Below are 23,192 nucleotides of genomic sequence, written 5' to 3' on the forward strand. Positions count from 1 at the left end.
TACAAGACAAAGTTCTTCAGTTTTCCACTTCTCATTGTCATTCACCAGTTTAACAAATAAAAAACCATTCTATTTCTTTTGTCACCATAAAGAATAAGAATAATCATGTAATAACAAATATCGATTATATTTACAAATTACAATCTATTTACAGACTATAAATTACAAAAAAGAAAGGTTACAAAATCATTGATACATACTGAGAGATGCTAGTACAATTGGCAGGCAGCTCCTCCAATTTTACGGAGCGCCTCATCGGATAGTAGAATTAAGATCACAACTGCCATATCAGGGGCACACCTGAGGGACTGATAACTTAATGAAGAACTCAAAGGCTTTGATCATTAAGAATTGAAGCAGGATCAGTAAGTAGGCAACTCTCAATCCATTTGCAGAGTCTGTCCAAGCTGTGGTCTCTAACCTAATCTCATATGAGCATCAGCCTCTGGAAACTAGTCACATCAGATCAAAGAGAAGTTTTCCTAATTGAAAAGGCTGCGCCAGTATTCAGAGGCAGTAAGCTCCAACAGTTGCCATTGGCGTCAATACAACAGCTGTGCCACTTAATTTGATATGAACCTTCCGGGAAAGCCGAAACATTTAGCAAGCAAGCTGAGAATCCCTGCAGTTTTTCATTAACTTCAAACTGAACACAGGTTGTCACAAAATCAACATAGCCATTTTCAACACCAACAGCACTTGTCTTTCCAGTGTCTGCCTTTATGTGCCTCAGTAACATGGCATTTAATTCAACCATTTCTTCACTCTCGTGAAATTGAAAATCCCCAAGATGTTGGCCATCATCCCTTTTTCCTGCCTCAGTGGTTAAGCAGCAAGATCGTTTTGCAGCGAGAATGCAATACAGCTTAGTGACCCGTATGGAAAAACTTGCTAACACATTCTTCAACTGAATGCAAAGACTTAGAGACAACTGGAAACCAGGTGAGATTGATATTTCACTTTTATTTCTGGAGTCTGTATCAAATACAAAGAGCTCGGCACCAATGCAAGGTCTGCAGCAACATTAATCACTTTCACTATGAATTTCTTATTATTAATAGATGCTAAGAGACTAATATATTAACTTTAGAAGAAAGTGAAAAAAGAAGAAAAGAAAACAAAGATGATCAACTTTCCCATGGCCAAGCAAGAATTAGTTAAACTCTCCGTGATTATAAATTTCCCGAGGAACCTTCACAGTTTCTTAAGCAGCCAACTATATAGAGATGAGATATCTATGATTTCAGGACTTCTCAATTAAATAAATTTGTAGATCGCGATATCAATCCTACAGTAAAAATTCAAGCAAGAATGCCAAAAGTATAAAAGAGAACAAATGTGTAAGACTTAAATCTATCTATGTGGAATTATAGATGCTTATGGCCAGTGAAGTTCTTCAACAGGTTTGTAGTATATACTCGCACAATCTAGAATCTTTTTACTTCTAAAGACATACCTTACTCTGAAGAAGTACCTGGGAACCTGGAAAGGCAGTTCCATCAACTTCACCATAGTGTCAGATAAAAGTTGCAGTCCTCGGTTATAAAGAGATTGCAGATCTTCCTCATCTGTCACCCCTTTTGAATCTTCCCGTATGCAGATCAAACCTGGTATAGCAAACTGACAAACCAATACAAAATCCCTCTCCATGTGACCAGAGCAATTGACTTGTGGTCTTGACTGGAAGAATTCCATTTGTTCCGAATAGATAGTCATAAACTGCTGAACCTGAACAGCAGTTGTGCTATCGATGCCCCACAATCGCTCAAGTAAGTCTTGTAAAACAGGAAGACCGGAAAGCTTTTTCCTTGTACTGCAGGGCATGACAGTCTCAAAAGTAGGTGATAATGAGAAATCCAGGGCAAAAGCAGTGCAAAATGCCAACAGTGAGCAATTGAGAGCTAGTCTGGAGATGCTTCTAAAACTTCGGTGGTCAATATCTGGAAATGATGTTGTAAGAAGATCGTAGTCCTTAGCAAGCATATTAAACCTTGAAGAAATATTAGCCAAACCAAGTACAATAGTGTGTGTATACTTTCTATCTGTGAGAAAATGAAATCTCACATTTTCTTCACCTCTATTAAGGACGAGTCCAATCATTTCCATCAGGATATTGAGGAACTTGACTCTAAGAGTGATGAACCACCTCTGGAAATAGTAGACGCCATCTGAAGCTCCACTTGATGCCAAAGTTTCCTCTGACAAACATATTCTGCTACAAACACTAGCAAGTTTTCCTTCACAATCATGCAAATCTGCATTTGAATCAAAATTGCAGCGCTTATCTATTTCTGCACAACTAAGTTCTTTTTCACTATCATCCTCTCTCTGCAGTTTATTTATCAACTCTATACCTGCTCTAGGAAAGAGTAGTAGTTTTATTTCACTTTCACCACCAGCAAAAAGCATCAAAGATTTGAACCAGCAACTAAAGGAATTTGACAGAACAACATCTACCAATTTCCGAAAGACAAATGTTGCTGTAAACCACAGACCCTCACAACAAGAATACTTTCCAGCTCTGTAAGCTATCCAGTAATTCCTTTTTCTCACCATCTTTTTACTAAATTCTAGTGCATGTAGTTCCTGAACAACCCAAAAGCCAGGATGGAAGAATCCTGATATGGGATGAAGATTTGATTCATCTAAATCCTGTTGACTGTCACTAGTTATTCTTCTACTATTATATGCAATTAAAGAATGCATACGAAGACAAAAGATTTCATAAGTATCCCAATAATAAGATGTAGTCTGCTGTATGCACTCAATTAAAAGCTTCACAACAGGATAACAGTTGACTACACCTATATCATTAAGGATATTGAGACAAGCATTTGCAAACCTGCAAGTAGATATGATAAGTTCTGAAACAGCAAAACTTTGCTTCTTGTGATGAGATTCTTCAGATCTTGAAACAGGATTTGGCTTATTAACATCCACTTCCATTTGAGAAGCTTCCCTACAAAGAGAACCACATTCATTTTTTATAATACCAGGAGATTGAATGCCAAATCTGTCATGCATACTTCCTAGTGTTTGTATCAGACATCTTATTTTACTCACTGCAGCAATAGCAGAAGAAGGATAGTATTCAGCAAGTTTCCAAATAAGACCAAATAAGGCTTTGTATTCTTTATTTAGATCCCCACAGGAGTCCCTAATCTCCATGTTTACTTCTTCCTCATTGGATTCAATCATCAACTGCTCAACCAGAGATATATTTTGATCTATAGCTAGTGTAGTAACTCGGCAGGCAAGAAGCAATGGGTCATTTTTGTCAGAACCCAATGCTGTTGATTCTGAAATCCCTTGTAACTGAAAGACTGTGGGACCCCACTCACTGGTAGGAGCAGAGAGATGCTCTTCCCATGGTCTCCTTAAGCTGCACAAGATATCAACAAGTAGGTGAAGAGCGAGACGCGTCCTTAACCTCGCACGAGAGTGCATTGTACTTTCTACCATCAGAATAAGCCTAGGTAAATCAGGCACATCAACATAAGGTAGATTTGGTAGTATAGTGCCATATATCTGTGACGGTAAAATTAATATCAGTGACTAAAGAAGTAAAGATACACACAACTACAATAAAATTCCATAAAAAACAAAAGAACAAAACTATATAAACAACAATAGTTCATAGACAATCACCTTTTGCAAAATCATTAAAGCTCTGCAATGGAAATTTAGTGGAAGATTTTCATCCTTCATGATACTGAATAATGCATTACATACATCCTTATTGACAGGAAAATGGCAGGCACCTCCACTAAACAAAAAGTATAAGCATTTCAAAGCTCTATCCTTTTGGGGAGAAGCAGATTTGTCCTTTAGAACCGATAAGAGTAAGTCTACCTGCAACAACAAAAGATGGGGCAAGTAAAACATCAGTTATCTTGCAGAATGTTCCAGAAAGAAGCTTTTGGTAATTGAAAGTTTTCTAACGTTCTGTTAGTTAAAGAGTGTTAATATGTTTTTTATAACTGATAGTTGACAGAGAGACTCCTGAATATTTAATTGGCAAGTAACTTCCTAACAACATGTTCATGTCCTTTTAGACAATGATGCTCATACGCTAACTAAAAAACTGCTGGAGCAAAAACACAATTGCAAAGGTGAAGAAGAAGCAAGTTAAACAAAAAGGAACAAATTTATTCGACAAGATTCTGTAAGTCATATGGCAGAAACCAATAGTGCTTAATGTTTACAAATTTGTCATGCACTGGAAAGCATAAGCATGTATAAGTTTAAATGTTGATAAGTCGAGACAAATTGTACAAAAATGTGAAAATAAATATTCATGAACAAAAAATGGAAACCTGCTCAGCAACTAATATGATCGATTTGACAGCCAACTTTGATAGAGATGACAGCATGTCAGCTCTAAACTCAGCATTCAGTGAACCCAGCACCAGCCTCTTTCCAGCCTGCAACATCAACAGTGACAAAGAATCATAAAATATGCAGATGAGCCACTTAGAATCATTTTAAAATATGTACAAATAAAAAATATATGTACTTCACATCAGGTCTATGACTGATATTATATCGTAGGAGAACAAATCTACTACTACATCTTAGCAATAGTAAATATCTGCAAATCAGTAAAGAAAGGAGAGATAAGGAAGAACAGGAGAATGCTTGCAGCCTCTTAAAGTCACTGGTTCCAAGTCATAAACAAAAAATATGGAGAAGCAAATACAGTAGAAGTTTCAAGGATTTATATGTTCTTTGTCTCCAGGACTCCAACTCATTCTCATCAACTGTTCCAAGCTACAAATCAAGCTGCTTGCATTCTCCACTATGATGTAACTTTCAGTTAAATGATTGGAAGGTACAGAACACACAAGCAGGAAAAAAAAGTGAAGAATCCTAGAAAGTAGAAACACTATCAGCTGTTGGTTATTCCTTTTCAAAGCCTTCATTTACACAAACACAAACATACAATATATACACACACACACACACACATCGACTTCACTAATTTACTAGCTGTTTTATAATTTAATTGAGAAGGTCAGGTTGTCAAAAAGAGTCAAGAAATATAGATTTAAAAAAAAAAAACATAGTAGTATATGTCAGTGGCAATTTTGTATAAAAACTAACAAATGTTACACCAAGACTCATTTGGTTTCTAAAGCAAATAGGCAGTGAGGCTGTTTTGCCACTCGAAGTTGAAATTCCATCTCTTAGAGTTGCAATGTACGAATCACTTATGGAGGATCATACAAGTTAAGCTTCGGTTACAAGAGCTAGATGCACTTGTTGCCTGTCAGAATATTAAATTATATCAAATAAATATGACAAGTGCTTCATCAAATTGTTTATTTTATATCTAATGGGTTGCATGGCCTCAAAATTTATGCAACAAAATGGGTATTCAAGTACCTTATAAGCTCTCCAAATAATCGATGCCGTGCATTGCAGGTTTGAGAAAGCACGAACTGCTGTCACCATCACATCAGCAGGTACCCCTGATGAACTAAGAAGGTTTACCAATACCTTGAGAATTATGCATGCAAAATCCTCTGACAGTCGACACAAGCAACCAGCAGCAAACAATGCTGCCTTAACCTGTAAAGTGGAAAACTATTTTACTACAGATCCTTAATAAACTATTAAATAAGACGTCAATGATAATTTTAGTATTTATGTCATAAGTCAGAACCATATGCCCACTTATTCCTATGATGAGGTACTCTTAAACCAAACTGGGGTGCCAATCACAAAAGACCTAACCTCTGAAGCATGTGGAGCATGCAAGCTTGCGAGAATTGCATATTGTATCTGAGCACTGTCTTTTGCAAGATCAGCCCAACAACCAAAAAGACGCAAAGCCAAAACTTTGGCCTCACGATCACGTGTGTCATAAACTATTTTTACTCTTTTGAGTAGTTCTACATAATTAGGCACCCTCTGCTTTGCCAGAATACCATTATACCTTTTGCCCTTCTTGAACAGGTTTCTCATCTCCAAGAGGAAAACTTTCAGTATACAACTTCTTGTGTTGTTATCCCCGTACCTAAATGCATCGGCTAGTCGAAGAATGATTGTGTTGGCAAATGTCCTGTCCTCCCCTGGTACCAACTCATACATTCTTGATACTCCCATGCTGATGTTTGATTCCATGCTCCACTGTTGAAGTTTAGGACCTATCTGTTCTATTGCCATAATGCGTTGACCTGTATTTTACAGAAATATAACAAAATAAGGTCAAAAAACATGGACCAACAAGCTTACCAGATTAAATTATTGGCTATACCACCATCTAGCAAGTTTATGCATCAATAATTACTAATTAGCACGAAATTAAAACGTGCTCTTCATCAAGAAGCATTGGCTCAAATAAAGGGGCTATAAAAGTTTGAGAACCTTGATAATTGAAAGAAATTTGATTCCGTTGACCAATCTTATGAGAAGCAAACCAACCAGTTAACTGTTTAGCAAATCGGGAAAAGATTACTTGCTTTGGTTAAATTTTGCATGATGTGAAAGATCATCTTGGTTTGCATAATTTTCTTCTTGATGTTTCTAGCGAGTTGTCTGACCGCCTGAAGATAGATAAAAAAAGCTGTTTTTTGCACTCCATCCTGTTGCCATTTTTGGGGTGAACAATTTCCTACTTACCAAAGGAGAGACTCGTGCAAAAAAGGCTATATCGTTAAGTAATCAATAGATAAGGATGCAGAAGTAAATTGTGGTTCAGTAATGTGCCTACATCCACGGATAATGTGAATCTTCAATCCACTAGTAGAGATGTAAAATACAAATTATTTTCAATCCTCCAATCACCCGATATACAACATGTACATTCTCTCACAAAAGTTCTTTGATTAGTTTGCTCTAAAACCATCTTAATAGTATTTATAAGATTGACTTACAAAGGGAAAATTTCGTGAGGCATTCGAACTGCTACCCGAGTGCGTTCGGACACCCTTTTGCAAGTCTATAGATGCAAAAGCTTTCCAAGAGTTCGAACGTCCCGCTCGAACTCCCTATAGAATTGAGCCAAAAAACTAATAATTCTCCACCTTGGATAAAATTCCAAGACTTCAACTAAAATTTATCTCTAACACTGCAAAGAAATTGAAGAAACTTCAAAAAAATACATCGCCTACAAATTTGCGTCCTAAGACGCTAAATCTAAACAATCAAACAAATGTGATATTAATCAAGTCCAAACATCATTGAAACTCGACATTTGTCACAACTTTTGTCAACATATCTGTAAAATTATCTGCAATCCCAATCTTGCAAAGAGAAATATCATTTTTCTCCAAAATTTCTCTCACAAAGTGAAATTGGACATCGATGTGTTTTGTCGTAGCATGATAAACTTGACTATTTGCTGAACAAATTGCGCTTTCAGTATCACAATGCTCCTCTACTTGCTCTTGATAAACACCCAAATTATAAGTTAAACTAATCAACAAAATAGCCTTTTTTATAACCTTTGTCACTGTCATATACTATGCCTCTGTAAGTGATAGAGCAACAACTGCCTGTAAGGCAAACCTCAAATATATCGATCCTCTTACAAGTCTGAATACGTATCCAGTAGTAGATATCCGTTTTTCTAAATCACCTGCATAATCCAAATCCATATATCCAATAAGATGTAGACCAAGTCTATTATCTTTTAAAAATTTCAGACTAACTCTCAAACTATCATGTGTATACCTCAAAATTCACTTCACAGCCTGCCAATGCCCTTTCCCTGAAGCATGAATATATATACTGACAATACTGATGACTTATGAGATATTCGACCTAGTACACACCATTGAGTACATCAAGCTTCCAACTACACTTACATATGGTACATTGGACATAAAATCCCGCTCGATATCTGTGCTCGATAAGATAGTTGCACTAAGTTTGAAGTGAGGTGTCAACGGTGTACTAATTGATTTTGTATATTTGCATCCTATTGCTTTCTTCATCTTAGAAAGTTGCATCAAGTCCCATGTCTTATTTTTATTTAGAGATTTCATTTCTTCATTCATAGCCGTCTTCCAATCTACACTTTTAATATTTCTCACGACTTCTTTGAAGATTGTGGGTATATCTTAAAAACAACCGAAAGTGCATAAGTCAACATATCTAAATATTGTGATGGCTTTGTAATCTCTCTCCTTGGCTTTCTGATTGCTATAGAATCTTCCCCGTTTGTCTCTTGCTCAGTATCAACCTTTTGCAAATTTAGGTATTTATCTCGAATGCCATCATTTGAAGAGGTAGTCTCTGCTGGACCTTTAATTATCTCAAACTCCACCTGCTGTAGAATCTCTATCTTTCTGTTACCATCTGAACAAATTTCTTTTTTGACTTTGCTTCAATATTATTGACTCATCAAAAGTAATGTCTCTGCTAACAATCACTTTCTTCAATTCCGGCATCCAAATCCAAAATCTCTTCACATTTATGCTAAAGTTTAAAAAAATGCACTTATTGGCTCTAAATTCTAATTTGCTTTTCTTGACATGGTAATATGTAGGTCAATCAAAGATATGTAAGGAATTATAATATGAAAAGAATTTGCCATGCCATATCTCTAATGGGCTTTTCTCATTGTTTGTCGATGAAGAAAACAAGTTGATAAGATGGCATGCATAGGTCACCACCTCAACCCAAAACTTCTTGCTTAAACCAGCATTATATGACATGAACCATACCTTCTCTAATATGGTACAGTTTAGGCGCTCGACCATACAATTTTGCTATTTTACTGAGGTGTTTATCTAACAGTAAAGTGTCGCTCTATCTCTTTATATTTGCACAATTTTATAAAAGGATTTGATGTGTATTCACCACCATTATCCTACCTGAACTTATTGATCCTCTTTCCAATCTGATTTTCAATCATTTTTCTCCAATTCTAAAATATTTTCAACATTTCATGCTTATAGTGAAAGTGTACACCTAAGACCTTCTAAAATAGTATTATCTACGAAGGTCACAAACCAATGTTTTTCACCCAAGGAAACATTTCGAGTAGGTCCCTAATATCTATATGAATATAGTCCAAGATGCTCTTAGTTCGATGCGTAACATTAGCAAACTAGACTATTGTTTGCTTGCTCATAACACGGTGTTTGTAAAATTCCAGCTTGAGACTATTCATGCCCTTTAGCAATCTTTTGATTGTCAAATTTTGCAATGTTTTCTCTCGAATGCCCCAACCTCATATACTATAATCTAGTAGTGTTGGTCGCGTTAATTGAGTTGCTAAAAGCTGTGACTACACTACCAATATCAATAGAACGATACAAGAAGTATAAATTTCTTCTTTTATACCCTTCATTACAACTAAGGCTCCGACAAAAACTTTCAATGCTCCACCTCTCAACGTAATAATAAAGCCTTTGGATTCCATCACACCAAGTGAAATAAAGTTCTTCAATTTTGGTATATGCCGAACTTCTATTAGCTTTTTCACAATCCATCATGAAGCTTGAGGCGTATGGTGCCAGTGACACGGGCTGTCATTTTCCATAAATACAACTCCATCAAAGATTTTCTCAAAGGTAGAAAACTAATTCTGGTTATGACATATATGATATGTGCACCCGGAATCCAAGATTCATCCATCAGCCACACAAGAGCTGAGCCTATCAGTGCACTCTATGAATTCTCATTATTCAAATGTGTCACATTTGCCTTTGGAGGTTTTTTCTTCTTGCTCTTCAATATGTGACAATCTTTCTTTTAATGCCCTATATTGTGACAATAGAAGCATTGGTCTTTTGTAGATATTTTCCTATTTAAAGATGCACCTCTTGTCTTCAAATGAGATTTTTGCATTTCTTCACAAATTTTCTGTTCTCCGATCTACCCCTCACTAACAAAGCATCCGATGATGACTCATTAGTATCCAATTATTTATATTCATTATTGATCAATGTATTTGCAACATCATCGTAATGAACAGAGTCATTTCCATATAGCAAAGTAGTAGTGAGATGGTCATAAGTAGATCTAGCAACGAATTCAAGAGTACCAACGTCTTGTTTTCATCCAAGATCTCCACATCTAAATTTTATAAATTAGCAAGTAATTTATTAAAAGAGTTCAAATACTCGGTCATAGGTGTTCCAACCCTGTACTGAAATCGAAAGAACTTCTTCATATAGAGTCAACTTCAATACTCTTTATATGAATTTATCTTCCAATTTCTTCCACAATTTTTTTTGCTGAATTTCTTTTTCAACAAAATACTTTTGATATTTTGCTAAACAAATCCAAGTGATGCTACAAGTTTGCTAGTTCATCTTCTCCATTTTTTATTTGTGATTTCTTTAAGCTTCTCCTCCAATGTCTAATTCTTATTGAAACAAGATATACATTATTTCACGTTGCCGCATCCCAAAATTATCTGTGCCATCAAACTTCTCAACTTCAAACTTTTGCATTAGAAATAATTTTTCAAAATTTGGATGATTCTAACATTCTTTAAAAATCAATACACCAAATCCAAAAAGGCCTAGGTTTGAACCTTCTGCACTGATATTTCTCAACGAGTAGAGAAGCGAAAGCAAATCGTGGTTCAGCAATGTGTATATATCCATGAACAATGTGAATCTTCAATCCACTAGTAGAGATGCACAATGCAAATTATTTTCAAGCATCCAATCTTCCCAAAAATAATAGTTACGTTCTCTCTCAAAAGCCATATGATTAGTTTGCTACGAACTCATCTTAATGGTATTTACAAGACTGAATTCCGAAGGGAAAACTTGAAAAGTCCGCGGGGCATTGGAATGGCTGCCGGAGCGCATCCAATGCCCTTTTGAAGTCTCTGTAAATGCGAACGCTTTCCAGGTGTTCAAACGGGGCGCTCGATCGCACTGCGAATGAACGCACCTTAGAATTGAGCAAAAAAACTAACAGATATACTGCAAAATTTCTTCAAAAATCAAAATTTAATCCATACTTGGCTTTATCAAAAAGAATTATTCAGCTTAAATACACCACCATGGTCAACAAGGAAAATCCGAAAGCATTAACTTAGAGAACACAAATTGGGAACGTACGATTCTTATTTTCATTAACATGAAGCATCCCTATTTCTGGTAGAGAACAGAACAATGTAATGCAAACGAACTCATTCATATCTGCGTCTAAAAGGGGAAACGAACGAACTCGATCGAACTCGAGGAAAAAAACGAAACAAAGGGTTAGAAGAAGATAAGGGCATGGAGACAAGACCAGGGTTCTTAGAGCGGAGGCCCTTCTCGAGCTCGATGCTCCACTCCATGGCGCACGCCGCCGGAATCTTCTCCATCTCTCCGGTACGATATGTGTCGTCGCTGGGAGAGCGACTGGAAAATTTTTATAGCAGGAGGCGCGAGAGAGGGTTTTTGCGGGGACAGAGAGTGTGGGTAAACATATGGCCCAACCGGATTCTCTTTTCTTCTGTTAAAGATTTCTCTCTCTTTTAAATATAATTATACCTTAATTATAGGAGATATTATTTAATATTAAATAATTTAAATTTAATTATTTAGAGATAAACTTCAATTTAAATATAATTCTCTATCTCAATCTATTAAAATTTAATTTAAATCAATCTTAAACTAATGGGAGATATATATAAATAATCAAAAATAATCAAAAAGATAAAATATAATTAAATTTTCATCAAGTTAATTATAAAAGACATCAATATCCTTAATTTGATATATATACATTACTCTCAGTTAATAATATATATGTCTTTTACTTAATAAAATATTAAAATAATATAATTGTTAAAAAATAATGTGTAAGATTATATATCTAAAAAAAATTACCTGCTGAACCGGTAATATCTTTCATTACTATTATATCCTTAAAGATCTTAACCGTTAGATCTTCATCAAATTGATTAAGAAAGAATTAATTTTATTACACGGAAGTAACCATCTATTAATATCAACATATTACAACAAGACAATTTAATATATATATATAAGATAAGAGAAAATAAAACAATAATTAAAATAATAATTAAAAAAAAACTAGTCTCATATCACTACTTAGAGGACTCAAAGGCACACAAAATTATAAAATAAAGAAAAAATCTCTACAAATTCATGTGATAAAAGATTTTTAAGTCAACCTACTATTCTATTCAACAATTCAAGATATACCTCTATAAATTTGAAGGCTACAAGATCTAAACTTACAGTAGCCTATTGTAGATAATAAATATATATATATATATATTTATAGCATACTCAATCTTATACCAAAGAAAATAAAAATATGTTTCCACAAAATGATAATGTGTCAGTCTGGCCAAAACCGTTAGCCTCGGTCTAATAATTATAAGAAGATTATAGAATTAGAGCGAACATTATCTGAATTGTTGAATATGGGTGATGAAATACGACGTTAAACACTATTAACTTGAATGGGATTAGTTGCACCGAATTCTATTAAATGATCAAATTGATGCCATCCATTCAAGTCTACGCATCTATCTGCCTATAGTGAAATATTGAGCAGAGCTGATGCACGACTGGGACCCCCCCCAATTAACGTCCCTCTGCCGAAATTTTACTGTCCCCATAAGCATCCTCTTCTTGACATACATACCTGTTTGATTTGAGAGGAGGAATGTAGTTTATGGGATTTTAATTAGAAATCATCAAAACCCAAAATCTCCAAAGTCCAGAAAAAAATACATAAATAAATAAAGAGCTTAAACTGTGTCTCTATTTTAGTACAAGTGATAATATGAGAATATACTCCTAGTTAAGACATACAACAACAGGAGCAACTAGGGGTGAAAATGGGTCGGATAAAATCCGATTCGACCCGCTATCCGACCCAATTCGGATAAAAAATTTATATTCGATTCTGATGCGAATTCGGATACAAATAGAGTTTTTGAAAAAAATTCGGATATGAGTCGGATATATTTTTCGGATTCGGATACGGGATATCGGATATCCGTTTACCCACATATTTTTTTGAATAATTTACAGTTTTTAGTTTACTTATTTAAATAGTAAATATTAATATTGTTACTAATAACACATTATATATATTATTTATAGAGATTAATTTTTCTAATTTTATATATTTAACATATAAAAAATTTATTTGTCGTAAAACTCTTAATATTTTTGTATTAATCATATCTAAATAAAATATTATAATTCTTTTAAATCCAATTAATATCCAATTTTCTATCCGAAAATTATCCGTATCCGTTTAGTTAAGATATGATTTTAAATTTTCCTATCTGTCTAATATCCGTTTTCGAATCCATATCCGAACTAAAAATATAGATCCGATATGGATTGAGCACTATCCAATCCGTTATCACCCGTGAGAGCAACTCTTTTGAGCATCTAAATACTATTCCATTAGTAAAAAAATTTATAATATTTTCTTTTATTTATCCATTTCTTACTATTATTTTTTGGGTGGAATAAATCATCCGCACTTTTCTTATGATTTAATAAAAATCTGTACTAATACATATAGTTATTATAGAGGATTCTCCCATCGTAAATAAAATAAAAAATAATTATACGAGCAAAATAATTGCCTGCCACCAATCACAAGAAAAGATTTAAACGAGAATAAACGTGCGTTGTAGAGACGACTGTATGTTTTCAGGGAAGGAATCACTTTATCTTAGTTGCTTTTTTACTTTATTTTACTTTAAGGATTTATCTTAGTACTCATGGTGCATAAATTAGCAGAGTGATGCATATTTTTCTACCACAGAAAACCAATATTTACCCTACCAGTACTTATAGATTCTAGACATCTCGGCTACTTTATAAATTATCATAATTTTAAGTTTCAATCTGATTTCGTGTGCATTATTTGCTACGTTAGTCAACTTTATGTGATCTCGATGAAATATGTCTCTTTTAAATATTATTTTGTTACCAGCAATATATCTTTATTAATAATTATCACCTTGCATAAATTTTTACTTCTATTAACACTCATCACTGCATAATCTTTATCTCAGGATTAATAAACCTACCAATAAGACAATTCAAGTTATCAGACCGAAAATTTAATTGAGCTCATAAGAAAAGGTCAACCAGCACTTCAGCTAGCTAACTGGATAGATCTAAGTAAACCCTGTGCTCATTTTATTAAAATTATCTAGTTATCTATCGTATTATTTACCCTAAGAGTAACTAAAAGTGTAATACAAATTTTATATAAATCACATGATTTGATATACTTCAATTTAAATATTAGTTAAAAATAGCTAAATAATAGAAGAAATACAATTGTGTAGCTACATATTTTTTAGTTTATATAATTATTTAAATATTTATAATAAATTTAAATGAACTCGAAATCCTCTAGTATAAAAATCTTTAATTACTAGAGAATTGAGAATTAAGTTGACAATATGCATGATAATGCATAATTCATGAGGTCTTGAGAATTTTTTTTTTAACTTAAACTTATAGTATAGTATGGGTTAGACAAAGAGTTAATCATGGGTCGAGTTATAAATCGAGCCATCAAATTATTAAATATATTTTTTATAATAATTACTTTAGACAGGAGTAGATTTTATGATGTAAAAGGAAAAATGGCGCAGAATTGAATAAGTATTTAAGGCAGGATAACAATTGTAGTGTGGACAGCAAATTTGGTAATTCCTCTAATGATAGAAGGGTATCCTGGACTTCTCATTCATCCATTTCCCTTGCTAGGCTTTATATCTATCTCCTCTCTCTCTCTTCAATTTCCATCACTGTAACGCCTTTCTCTCCGCTTGTCTCTCTCCGGCCGAAGCCTCCACGAGGCGTTGTCTCGCATCCGAGTCTGACGCTTCTCCCTCCCCTTCTCTCATTTATAATTGGATCAAATTGCGGTGGAATACCAAAGAGGGGAAGAGCAGCTTGAGCTCTGATCGGATCTCTTTCTCGTAGGAGATCGGTGCCTTTCCGGAGATCACAGATCGGGGTAAGTTTGTAGCCGCAGATGTTACCGAAATCAACAGCGATCTGTCCCTTTTTGGCTGAAAGATCGATCGTTTTGCATGCTTTTTGAATGGATCTTGGATTTCTATGTGATTAGAGCTCGTCTCTTTGATATATAGTCGTCGATCTCTGTCGTACTGGTCGATCTAGTAAGGTTTTGCTTGATTCTCGCTGCATTCTCTTCGAAATTCTGTTATTTGGCGCCGATCTACGTTTCGATTAAGATGTTTGATTGATCTGTTGGAACGGATCTGAGGTCTTGTTGAGCTTTATTTGTTTGTTTTGATGGAATCTTCTGAATGGATTTTGTTAAAGTTGGTTCTTTTTTATGGCGGAGGTCACTAAGATCGAGAAAAAAATATGCATTTCTTTATGTTCAACTGGCCATCATCTGTTTCACTCAATTAGAGGAAGGAAAGATAATAGAAAATTTTCTGCCTCTTTTTCTACTCTACTTGCTCTCTGCATGCATGTAAATTCCAGCAATATGCAACATTTTTCCTGTGAAAGAACGGTGTCTGTGTTCGCATGTTGGTAAATTTGAACTTGATATGACTTCTTTTATTACGATGAAGAGGGTGATTGATGGTGACAGGTTGTAGCTGCTGACATGGCAACAGCGGCCGGAGCTACAGGATGGTTGAGGGGGAAAGTAAAGGCCGTTACTTCCGGCGACTGTCTGGTGATAATGGGAAGCACAAAAGCGGAGATCCCACCTGAAAAGACTATTACCTTATCTTCGCTCATTGCTCCTAGACTAGTACGTCAATGTACATTGGCTGATCGCTCATCCATGTGAAGAAAATTGTATATTTAATGTCTGTTTGAATTCAGATGTGCTACCTCAATTTAGGTTTATGTTATCAGAGTAGCATATGTTCCAGTAATTTATTTTCTTATAGAAGATTGGTTCCTATCCTTCTTTCATCAAAAAGCTAATATCCTGTAACCTCATAAGATGCTTAAATTTCATGGTGCACATTTCTTATGATGTCTTTTCGTATACTTTTACCAAAGCATGCTAGTGACACGTATCCAGCAATTTGACATTATGCGCTGAACCTAAATCTTTTCATTTGGTGTTTCTGATATATAACTAATGTGTTTCCATTAATGGAAGTATTATTTCTGCTGACATCAGCCTCTCTTTTTCTTATTGGTGATTATTCAATAGGCTCGCCGGGGTGGCATTGACGAACCATTTGCATGGGACAGCAGGGAGTATCTAAGGAAGCTCTGCATAGGAAAGGTCATCATTTTAAACCACAATAAGTTATTAACCTTCATTTAATTCCGAACATATTAATTCTGTTTCTGGAAAAAACTATAATCTATATCTTTCCTCTTGTAGGATGTCACATTCAAAGTGGATTATACAGTTCCATCTATAGGTCGAGAATTTGGTTCTGTTTTTCTTGGAGATAAGAATCTGGCGTATTTAGTTGTTTCTGAAGGATGGGCAAAGGTAAATAATACAAGTTGCCTTATAGGCTTATACCTTTCTTGTTGCTCTCTTTGTCATCGCACTTGTTATCTTGCTGACAAGCAAGTACTATTGCTTATTGCATGGTTACAAATGTCTATGCAGGTCAGGGAACAGGGCCAACAGAAAGGTGAAGTGAGCCCTTACTTGGCAGAACTGCAGCGATTGGAGGAGCAAGCTAAGCAGCAGGGTTTAGGTCGTTGGAGCAAGGCTAGTATATCCATTCTCTGTTTGTCGTATGGATCTTTCCTAGAGAGTATATTCTTTCTTCCATCTTCCTCCTGAGAATGGCACTGCATGCCATGGCAGTAATGCTTGCAGAGCATGTGGATCAATTTGATCCTCCACTTGAGTTTAGAGTCTTCTTTGTATGCCCAGTAGCATTAGGTTTCTTGTCTGGAAGCTAGAGCAGCTTCTGTGGTATAAGCATCGTGAAGGCTCACAAACTTGTGCTTCTCTTTTGATAATTGTTACAGGTAGGTGGTGCTTCGGAGGCATCAATAAGAGACCTGCCACCTTCAGCCATAGGGGACCCGAGTAACTTAAATGCCATGGCTCTGCTAGGTGCTAATAAGGGAAAACCCATGGAAGCCATTGTTGAGCAGGTTCGCGATGGCAGTACTGTTCGCGTTTACCTGCTCCCAGAGTTCCAATTTGTTCAAGTTTTTGTTGCAGGAATACAGGTATGCACCATAGTATATCAATCTGGCAAAAAGAGTTCTCATCTTCCTCACCCCCCTCGCTCTATGTGTGTGTGTGTCTGTAACTTCTTTTAACAATAGCTTGTGCGTTTCAAACATAGGCTCCGTCCATGGGAAGAAGGCCTACCAATGATGTGATTCCTGAAGCTGAAGTGACCACCGATGATGCAAATGGAGAAGCTTCTACTACTAGTGAAGCTCGTCCACAGCTGACTTCAGCACAGAGACTTGCTGCCTCTGCGACCTCATCCACTGAAGTTCCACCAGATCCATTTGGGAGGGAAGCGAAACATTTCACTGAGATTCGTGTCCTGAATAGAGATGTAAGTCTTTCTTTTTAGATCTCAATTCTGTCAAACTGTTAGCGTGTGCCCAGTAATTTCCTTAATTGCTTTGGAACTCTAGGTTCGAATTGTGTTGGAGGGTGTAGACAAGTTCAGCAATTTAATCGGTTCAGTATTTTATCCTGATGGTGATACTGCTAAGGACTTAGCTCTGGAGCTTGTACAAACTGTAAGTTTTGCCCTCATCACATGTTAAGCAATAGTTTCTGGTAAAAGAAGTTCTAACATCTGACAAGTACGCGAAAAACATTATATAATTTGCTGTGCAGGGTCTAGCTAAGTATGTTGAATGGAGTGCAAACATGATGGAGGATGATGCCAAGCGGAAGTTGAAAGCTGCTGAGCTTCAAGCAAAAAAGGACCGCTTGAGGATTTGGACAAACTATGTGCCCCCAGCTTCAAATTCAAAGGCAATCCATGATCAGAACTTCACAGGAAAAGTATGTTGCTATTTGACTTTTGTAAAACCATTTTCTCCTAATCAACATGCTTCCTAGATGTTTTATTCTATAGTTACATCTGCTTTCTCTCTAGGTGGTAGAAGTCGTCAGCGGGGACTGCATAATTGTTGCCGATGATGCCATTCCTTATGGCAGCCCTTCAGCAGAGAGACGGGTTAACCTCTCAAGCATTAGAGCTCCTAAGATGGGGAATCCTCGTCGAGATGAAAAACCAGCACCCTATGCTCGTGAGGCTAGGGAATTTTTGCGCACACGTCTTATTGGGCGTCAAGTACGTCTATGAGGTTCTGTAGTAAAGGTCAATGCTTCGACTGATATTAATTATTTGCTATTTGTCCATTTATTTCAGGTGAATGTGTCGATGGAATATTCTAGGAAAGTCGGCCCAACTGATGGACCCATTTCCGCAGCTGTATTAAACTCAGCTGATTCTAGAGTGATGGATTTTGGATCTGTCTCTCTGGTTTCACCTTCAAAGGCTGATGGTGATGATACTTCTTCTGCTCCCTCTTCTGGGAGCCAAATTGCTGGAGCAAATATTGCTGAGCTGGTTGTTTCACGTGGTTTTGCTACTGTAGTTAGACACCGAGATTTTGAGGAAAGGTCAAACCACTATGAGGCTCTTTTGGCAGCTGAATCACGTGCCGTTCATGGAAAGAAAGGGATTCATTCAGCCAAGGATCCTCCAGTGATGCACATAACAGATCTGACAACGGTTAGAAATTAGAACTGGAGCTGTAAAAATTATTCTACTTCTATCATTTGGTTTATTCATAGCATGCCTTTTCTGTTCAGGCATCAGCTAAAAAAGCAAGAGATTTCTTGCCATTTTTGCATCGGAATAGAAGGCATCCTGCTGTCGTTGAATATGTTCTTAGTGGTCATCGGTTTAAGTTATTGATCCCCAAGGAAACATGCAGCATTGCCTTCTCATTTTCTGGTGTTAGGTGTCCTGGTCGAGATGAACCTTTTTCAGATGAAGCTATTGCGTTAATGAGAAGAAAAATATTGCAGCGTGATGTTGAGGTGATTTATTTCCCATTAAAGTTTTAATATATATATATATATATATATATATATATCAAGTTCATTTATGTCCTTTATCTAAATCATGTGCATTTACTATCCAGATAGAGGTTGAAACTGTTGATAGGACTGGAACATTCTTAGGTTCCTTATGGGAGTCCAAGACAAACATGGCTGCTACTCTTCTTGAAGCTGGATTAGCAAAGCTCCAAAATTCCTTTGGCTCGGACAGGGTTCCAGATGCTCACCTCCTCTCACAGGCCGAACAATCTGCAAAGAAGCAGAGATTGAAAGTGAGCTATGATTACTAAACTATATGTCCACCAATTTCTGAATATTGGCTAATTACTATTTCCTAATTGTTTCTAGATATGGGAAAACTATGTTGAAGGAGAGGAAGCTGCCAATGCTTCTACAGCTGATACAAAGCAGAAGGAAGTTCTCAAGGTTCTAAATTTTAAATTTTTAATGATATTAGATATTACTGGAGCCCTTAATTTGAAGAAGCACTTATTTAATCTTGGTACCGATATTGCCAGGTTGTTGTCACTGAAGTCCTGGGTGGTGGAAAGTTCTACGTCCAAACCGTTGGTGATCAGAGGGTGGCAGCTATTCAACAGAAGCTTGCCTCGCTGAACCTCCTAGATGCACCAGTTATTGGTGCTTTTAATCCTGCAAAGGGTGACATTGTCCTTGCCCAATTCAGTGTGGATAATTCCTGGAACAGAGCCATGGTATGAATACTTCCAGATGTAGCTATTTCAAACTACTAGATCTTTTAACTGTTGGAGCAACGCTTTTGCAATAGGTGTAATCATGGTTCATACTTTCAGTTTCTATCTAGGTTTTAAGTTTTGATCCCTAGGAAAAAAAACAGAAAGTTAGGGCCAAAAGAGATTGTTTCAGCTGATAGTGGTCCGCAATGAAAGCCAAAACCACTGATCATGGTACTTTTGGTCCTGAGCAATGACTTTTGGCCTTAGTTTTCAATAACTTTGGGCGGTACTGTTCCATGTCATATGAAACTTAGACCACGAGTGTGATACACAATGCTTGTCCGGGTTAACTTGGATAAACTATGTACTTAGGTAGTTTTTACATTTTGAGAAACTGCTTGTAAATGAGATTTTCCAACACTTATAATTTCTATGCTTTTACACTTTAGGTTCCTTGCTCTATGTGTCTGGATAGCTCTGATAATTTCCTTCCAATACTTTTCTGCTCTGAGTACCGAAATTATCTGGAAATTCAATCTCGTACTTTATCTTTTATCCTACTACAAATTTTCACCTTTGTTTGCTTCTCAAGTACTTCACCTGAGGTTTATAAGTTGCTTCAGGTCTTTGATAGTTACTTAATTTGTCTTAGAATGTAAGTTTCAGTTCTCAATCATTAGACTAAATTTGAGAAGGTTTTATTTTTCTCGAACGAATGGTATGGTAGCAGTTGTATGGAAAACATCATCCAGGTTATTTCTTTGTTTATGACCATAGCAATTTTATTTTTACTAGCTAAATAGCATACTTGTATTCTGACACAATTACGTTTCCTTGAGACCATTCTGAAATGCCGTCTATGGGCTGACAAATATAATGACAGATGGGAAACCTCATGCTACCTTATTAGGTATCGACAACAGGGTAGTCCTACCACTTTTAAAGTGCATATAATATTGAGAATATTGCAAGAGAAATTTTTTGAATAATGAAAAGAACCATCTAGCCTTGATGCAACTTAGTGTTCTATGATGTCGGTTTTGCTTTTTTTGGTGAAAGATAGATCTAATCTAACTCTGTGTTACTTATAATACAAGGCTTCAAGTGTTCTGGTAATATCTGATATTGACCATCATGAACTTGTCTGGTCTTTTCATAGGTTGTAAATGGACCTCGAGGAGCAGTTGAATCTGCAAAAGACAACTTTGAAGTATTCTACATTGATTATGGGAACAAGGAAACTGTTCCATACAGTCGCTTGCGACCTCTAGATTCTTCAGTCTCATCAGCACCTGGTTTGGCTCAATTGTGCAGTCTTGCATATATAAAAGTTCCTGATTTAGAGGATGATTTTGGTCAAGAAGCTGCAGAGTATTTCAGTGAGTGCACTCTTAATAGTTCAAAAGAGTTCAGGGCTATGATTGAGGATAGAGATACTTCTGGAGGAAAAGTAAGAGGACAAGGAACAGGAACAGTTCTTATTGTGACTTTGGTTGATGTGGAAGCTGAAACCAGTATTAATGCTGCCATGTTGCAGGTTGGTCACCTGATCATTTTGCTAGTCTGTTTTTTGCCGGTCTGAATTTACATAGCACCTTACCAGTTTTCAAATTCCACATCTATATTCTGACATTCACCTCTAATTAGTCTCGTTAAAATGAGACTACAATCATTTATAGGTTTAAAATTCATTGTCCTGTCGGTAGGTAGACACATAATTATGCCTACCATATAGCTTGATGGAATTCCCAGCTAGGTACATCATGACTAAGCTTATTTCCTTTTCGCTCAACTTAAACTAGTGCAAGAAGTGAGATGGCAGTCATTTTATTGGTTTAAGATTCATTGTCAGTTTGTAGCTAGGTAGGTACAGATGTCTATCATATAACTTTAGGAATTTGCAACTATTTATATTTTGACTACAGTAACTTTTTCATGAGAGATATGTTATATTTTTTTCCCCTATAATTTACCAATGTTCTTCATTACTGTTATGTCTTGTCTTCTGTCTTCTTTGGATATCTTCAAATGATGTCTCCAAATCTTCTAAACCTTTAAATCAGATGTGGATTTACTTGTTTTTTATAATTCATTTTGCTTTAATACTTGGCTACCTGGGATTCACCTTGCCTCTGTGAGTGTTTCCTGTTTCTTGCTCACAGACTTCTGTTCTTACTTTGGTACATCACTATGACTTTGACAGCGGTGTGGTGGAGATTCAATAGGAATATTTCATTTGTTATGTTGTGTTCAAACTGCCTGGCTGAATGGATGACTTTTTAACTTGAAGCTATTATACCTCTTAAACTAGCGCATTTTCATGCATTTGAGGCTCAGTCTCTATCCCCTAGTTTTTTTTTTTTTTCCTTATGTCTGCTAATTTCCTCTACGTTTTGTTTAATGTCATATCAGGTTAGGGTCTGTAATTCACTGTCTTAAAGGACTAATTAAGTCTGACATTCCTGATATATAATGAGAGCAGTAATTTCACTTATGCTAATTGGGATCATACCCTGTCAATCTACTTTATAATTGTTCTCTCCTAACCTCCAGCTATTGTGTGACGCTCTTGCTAATTCATTGTTAAGCTATTAATTACTGTTGTTATTGTGAGTATCAACAGCTTATTTTACTAAATACTCCGTTATTTACCTATGATATGCTTCTTGGTAGTGCATAAGTACATATTCTGATGATGATTCTATATTTTAAAACTTTGTTCTTTGAGCATTTTAAATCTCTATACCTTATTTTGCAGGAAGGACTTGCTAGATTAGAGAGAAGGAAAAGATGGGATACCAAGGAAAGAAAGGCAGCTCTGGATAATCTGGAAGAATTCCAAGCGAAAGCAAAACGTGAGAGGCTGAAGATGTGGCAGTATGGCGATGTCCAATCTGATGATGAAGAGTCTGCCCCGCCGCTGAGAAAAGCTGGAGGCCGCCGCTAGTTATGCATCACCACAAGTGGTGCTGAGTTAAGTTATTAGGCTTAGACCGCGGGAGCTTGGCAGTAAGAAAAAAAAAAATATCTAGAGAGCTACTTTTACATTTTGATTGTTGTTTTCTTCTCATCTTATTTTCATCAAAAGCTTTGAGAGACATTGCTTTTCTCCTCCCAATAAGGACATCTTAACTTGTCGCTTCTTTCTTTTTAATCTATCTGAGCATCAGCGTATCCTGAAATATCACTAGATAGAAAATGACAATTTTGTATCCTTTTTAGACCTGAAGACAATAAATATCATGTTGCTTTACCCAATGTAGTTGTGTCTGAATAGTCTATTTGTTGCCATGCATTTCCAGCTTTCCCTCGCTCTTCATTCTTTGTGGAATTTGATCAGAACTCATAAAACTATGAAATTCACTATTTGCATCCCATAAAAGATAATCCTGTCGAAAGACAGCTTATTTGGGACAAATGTTCATCTTCCTCCTCTTACATCTTGGTATCTTTAATTCTCCCACCAGGTCTGTTTGTTTGTATTCCTATACGTATATATATTTATGTGTCCAT

General features: G+C 36.0%; 2 protein-coding genes across 7 annotated transcripts; one reads left to right on the forward strand and one right to left on the reverse strand.

The window, feature by feature from the left end:
- Positions 1 to 70: 70 nt before the first annotated feature.
- Positions 71 to 11,389, reverse strand: LOC140780139 (uncharacterized). 6 transcript variants are annotated; one of them, XM_073125499.1, is made up of 9 exons: positions 11,206 to 11,389; positions 10,710 to 10,844; positions 5,737 to 6,179; positions 5,386 to 5,571; positions 4,317 to 4,424; positions 3,649 to 3,852; positions 2,076 to 3,528; positions 1,457 to 1,940; positions 71 to 1,013 (listed from the first exon to the last, which is right to left on the reverse strand). In XM_073125499.1, exons 1-9 carry the CDS (start codon positions 11,279 to 11,281, stop codon positions 467 to 469), a joined length of 3,636 nt encoding a protein of 1,211 aa, XP_072981600.1. In that variant the 5' UTR covers positions 11,282 to 11,389; the 3' UTR covers positions 71 to 466. The 6 variants fall into 6 exon arrangements, with proteins under 6 accessions (XP_072981600.1, XP_072981598.1, XP_072981596.1 ...); XM_073125497.1 differs by having other exon boundaries at positions 1,475 to 3,528; XM_073125495.1 differs by having other exon boundaries at positions 1,457 to 3,528.
- Positions 11,390 to 14,699: 3,310 nt separating this feature from the next.
- On the forward strand, positions 14,700 to 22,932 carry LOC140780052 (ribonuclease TUDOR 1). Its single transcript, XM_073125358.1, has 17 exons — positions 14,700 to 14,931; positions 15,544 to 15,708; positions 16,123 to 16,197; positions 16,300 to 16,413; positions 16,537 to 16,645; positions 16,912 to 17,114; positions 17,234 to 17,455; positions 17,538 to 17,645; positions 17,746 to 17,916; positions 18,011 to 18,208; positions 18,287 to 18,652; positions 18,733 to 18,963; positions 19,068 to 19,256; positions 19,333 to 19,410; positions 19,503 to 19,697; positions 20,839 to 21,216; positions 22,438 to 22,932. Exons 2-17 carry the CDS (start codon positions 15,559 to 15,561, stop codon positions 22,624 to 22,626), a joined length of 2,976 nt encoding a protein of 991 aa, XP_072981459.1. The 5' UTR covers positions 14,700 to 14,931; positions 15,544 to 15,558; the 3' UTR covers positions 22,627 to 22,932.
- The last annotated feature ends 260 nt before the right edge of the window (positions 22,933 to 23,192 follow it).

This window comes from Typha angustifolia, chromosome 3 (assembly GCF_048772165.1).
Source record: "Typha angustifolia cultivar Huaian chromosome 3, ASM4877216v1, whole genome shotgun sequence".
NCBI lineage: Eukaryota > Viridiplantae > Streptophyta > Magnoliopsida > Poales > Typhaceae > Typha > Typha angustifolia.

What these genes read in the sequence shown, in the direction of transcription:
- LOC140780139 (XM_073125495.1), bottom strand. Translation starts at nt 11,281, where the DNA reads ATGGAGAAGATTCCGGCGGCGTGCGCCATGGAGTGGAGCATCGAGCTC. An exon ending in CCTCCGCTCTAAGAACCCTG is followed by an intron (nt 10,845 to 11,205) that starts GTCTTGTCTCCA and finishes GTTCATTCGCAG; the next exon opens with TGCGATCGAGCGCCCCGTTT. An exon ending in TTATTTGGAGAGCTTATAAG is followed by an intron (nt 4,425 to 5,385) that starts GTACTTGAATAC and finishes TTGATGTTGCAG; the next exon opens with GCTGGAAAGAGGCTGGTGCT.
- LOC140780052 (XM_073125358.1), top strand. Translation starts at nt 15,559, where the DNA reads ATGGCAACAGCGGCCGGAGCTACAGGATGGTTGAGGGGGAAAGTAAAG. An exon ending in AGGTCGTTGGAGCAAGGCTA is followed by an intron (nt 16,646 to 16,911) that starts GTATATCCATTC and finishes TGTTACAGGTAG; the next exon opens with GTGGTGCTTCGGAGGCATCA. An exon ending in CAAAGAAGCAGAGATTGAAA is followed by an intron (nt 19,257 to 19,332) that starts GTGAGCTATGAT and finishes AATTGTTTCTAG; the next exon opens with ATATGGGAAAACTATGTTGA.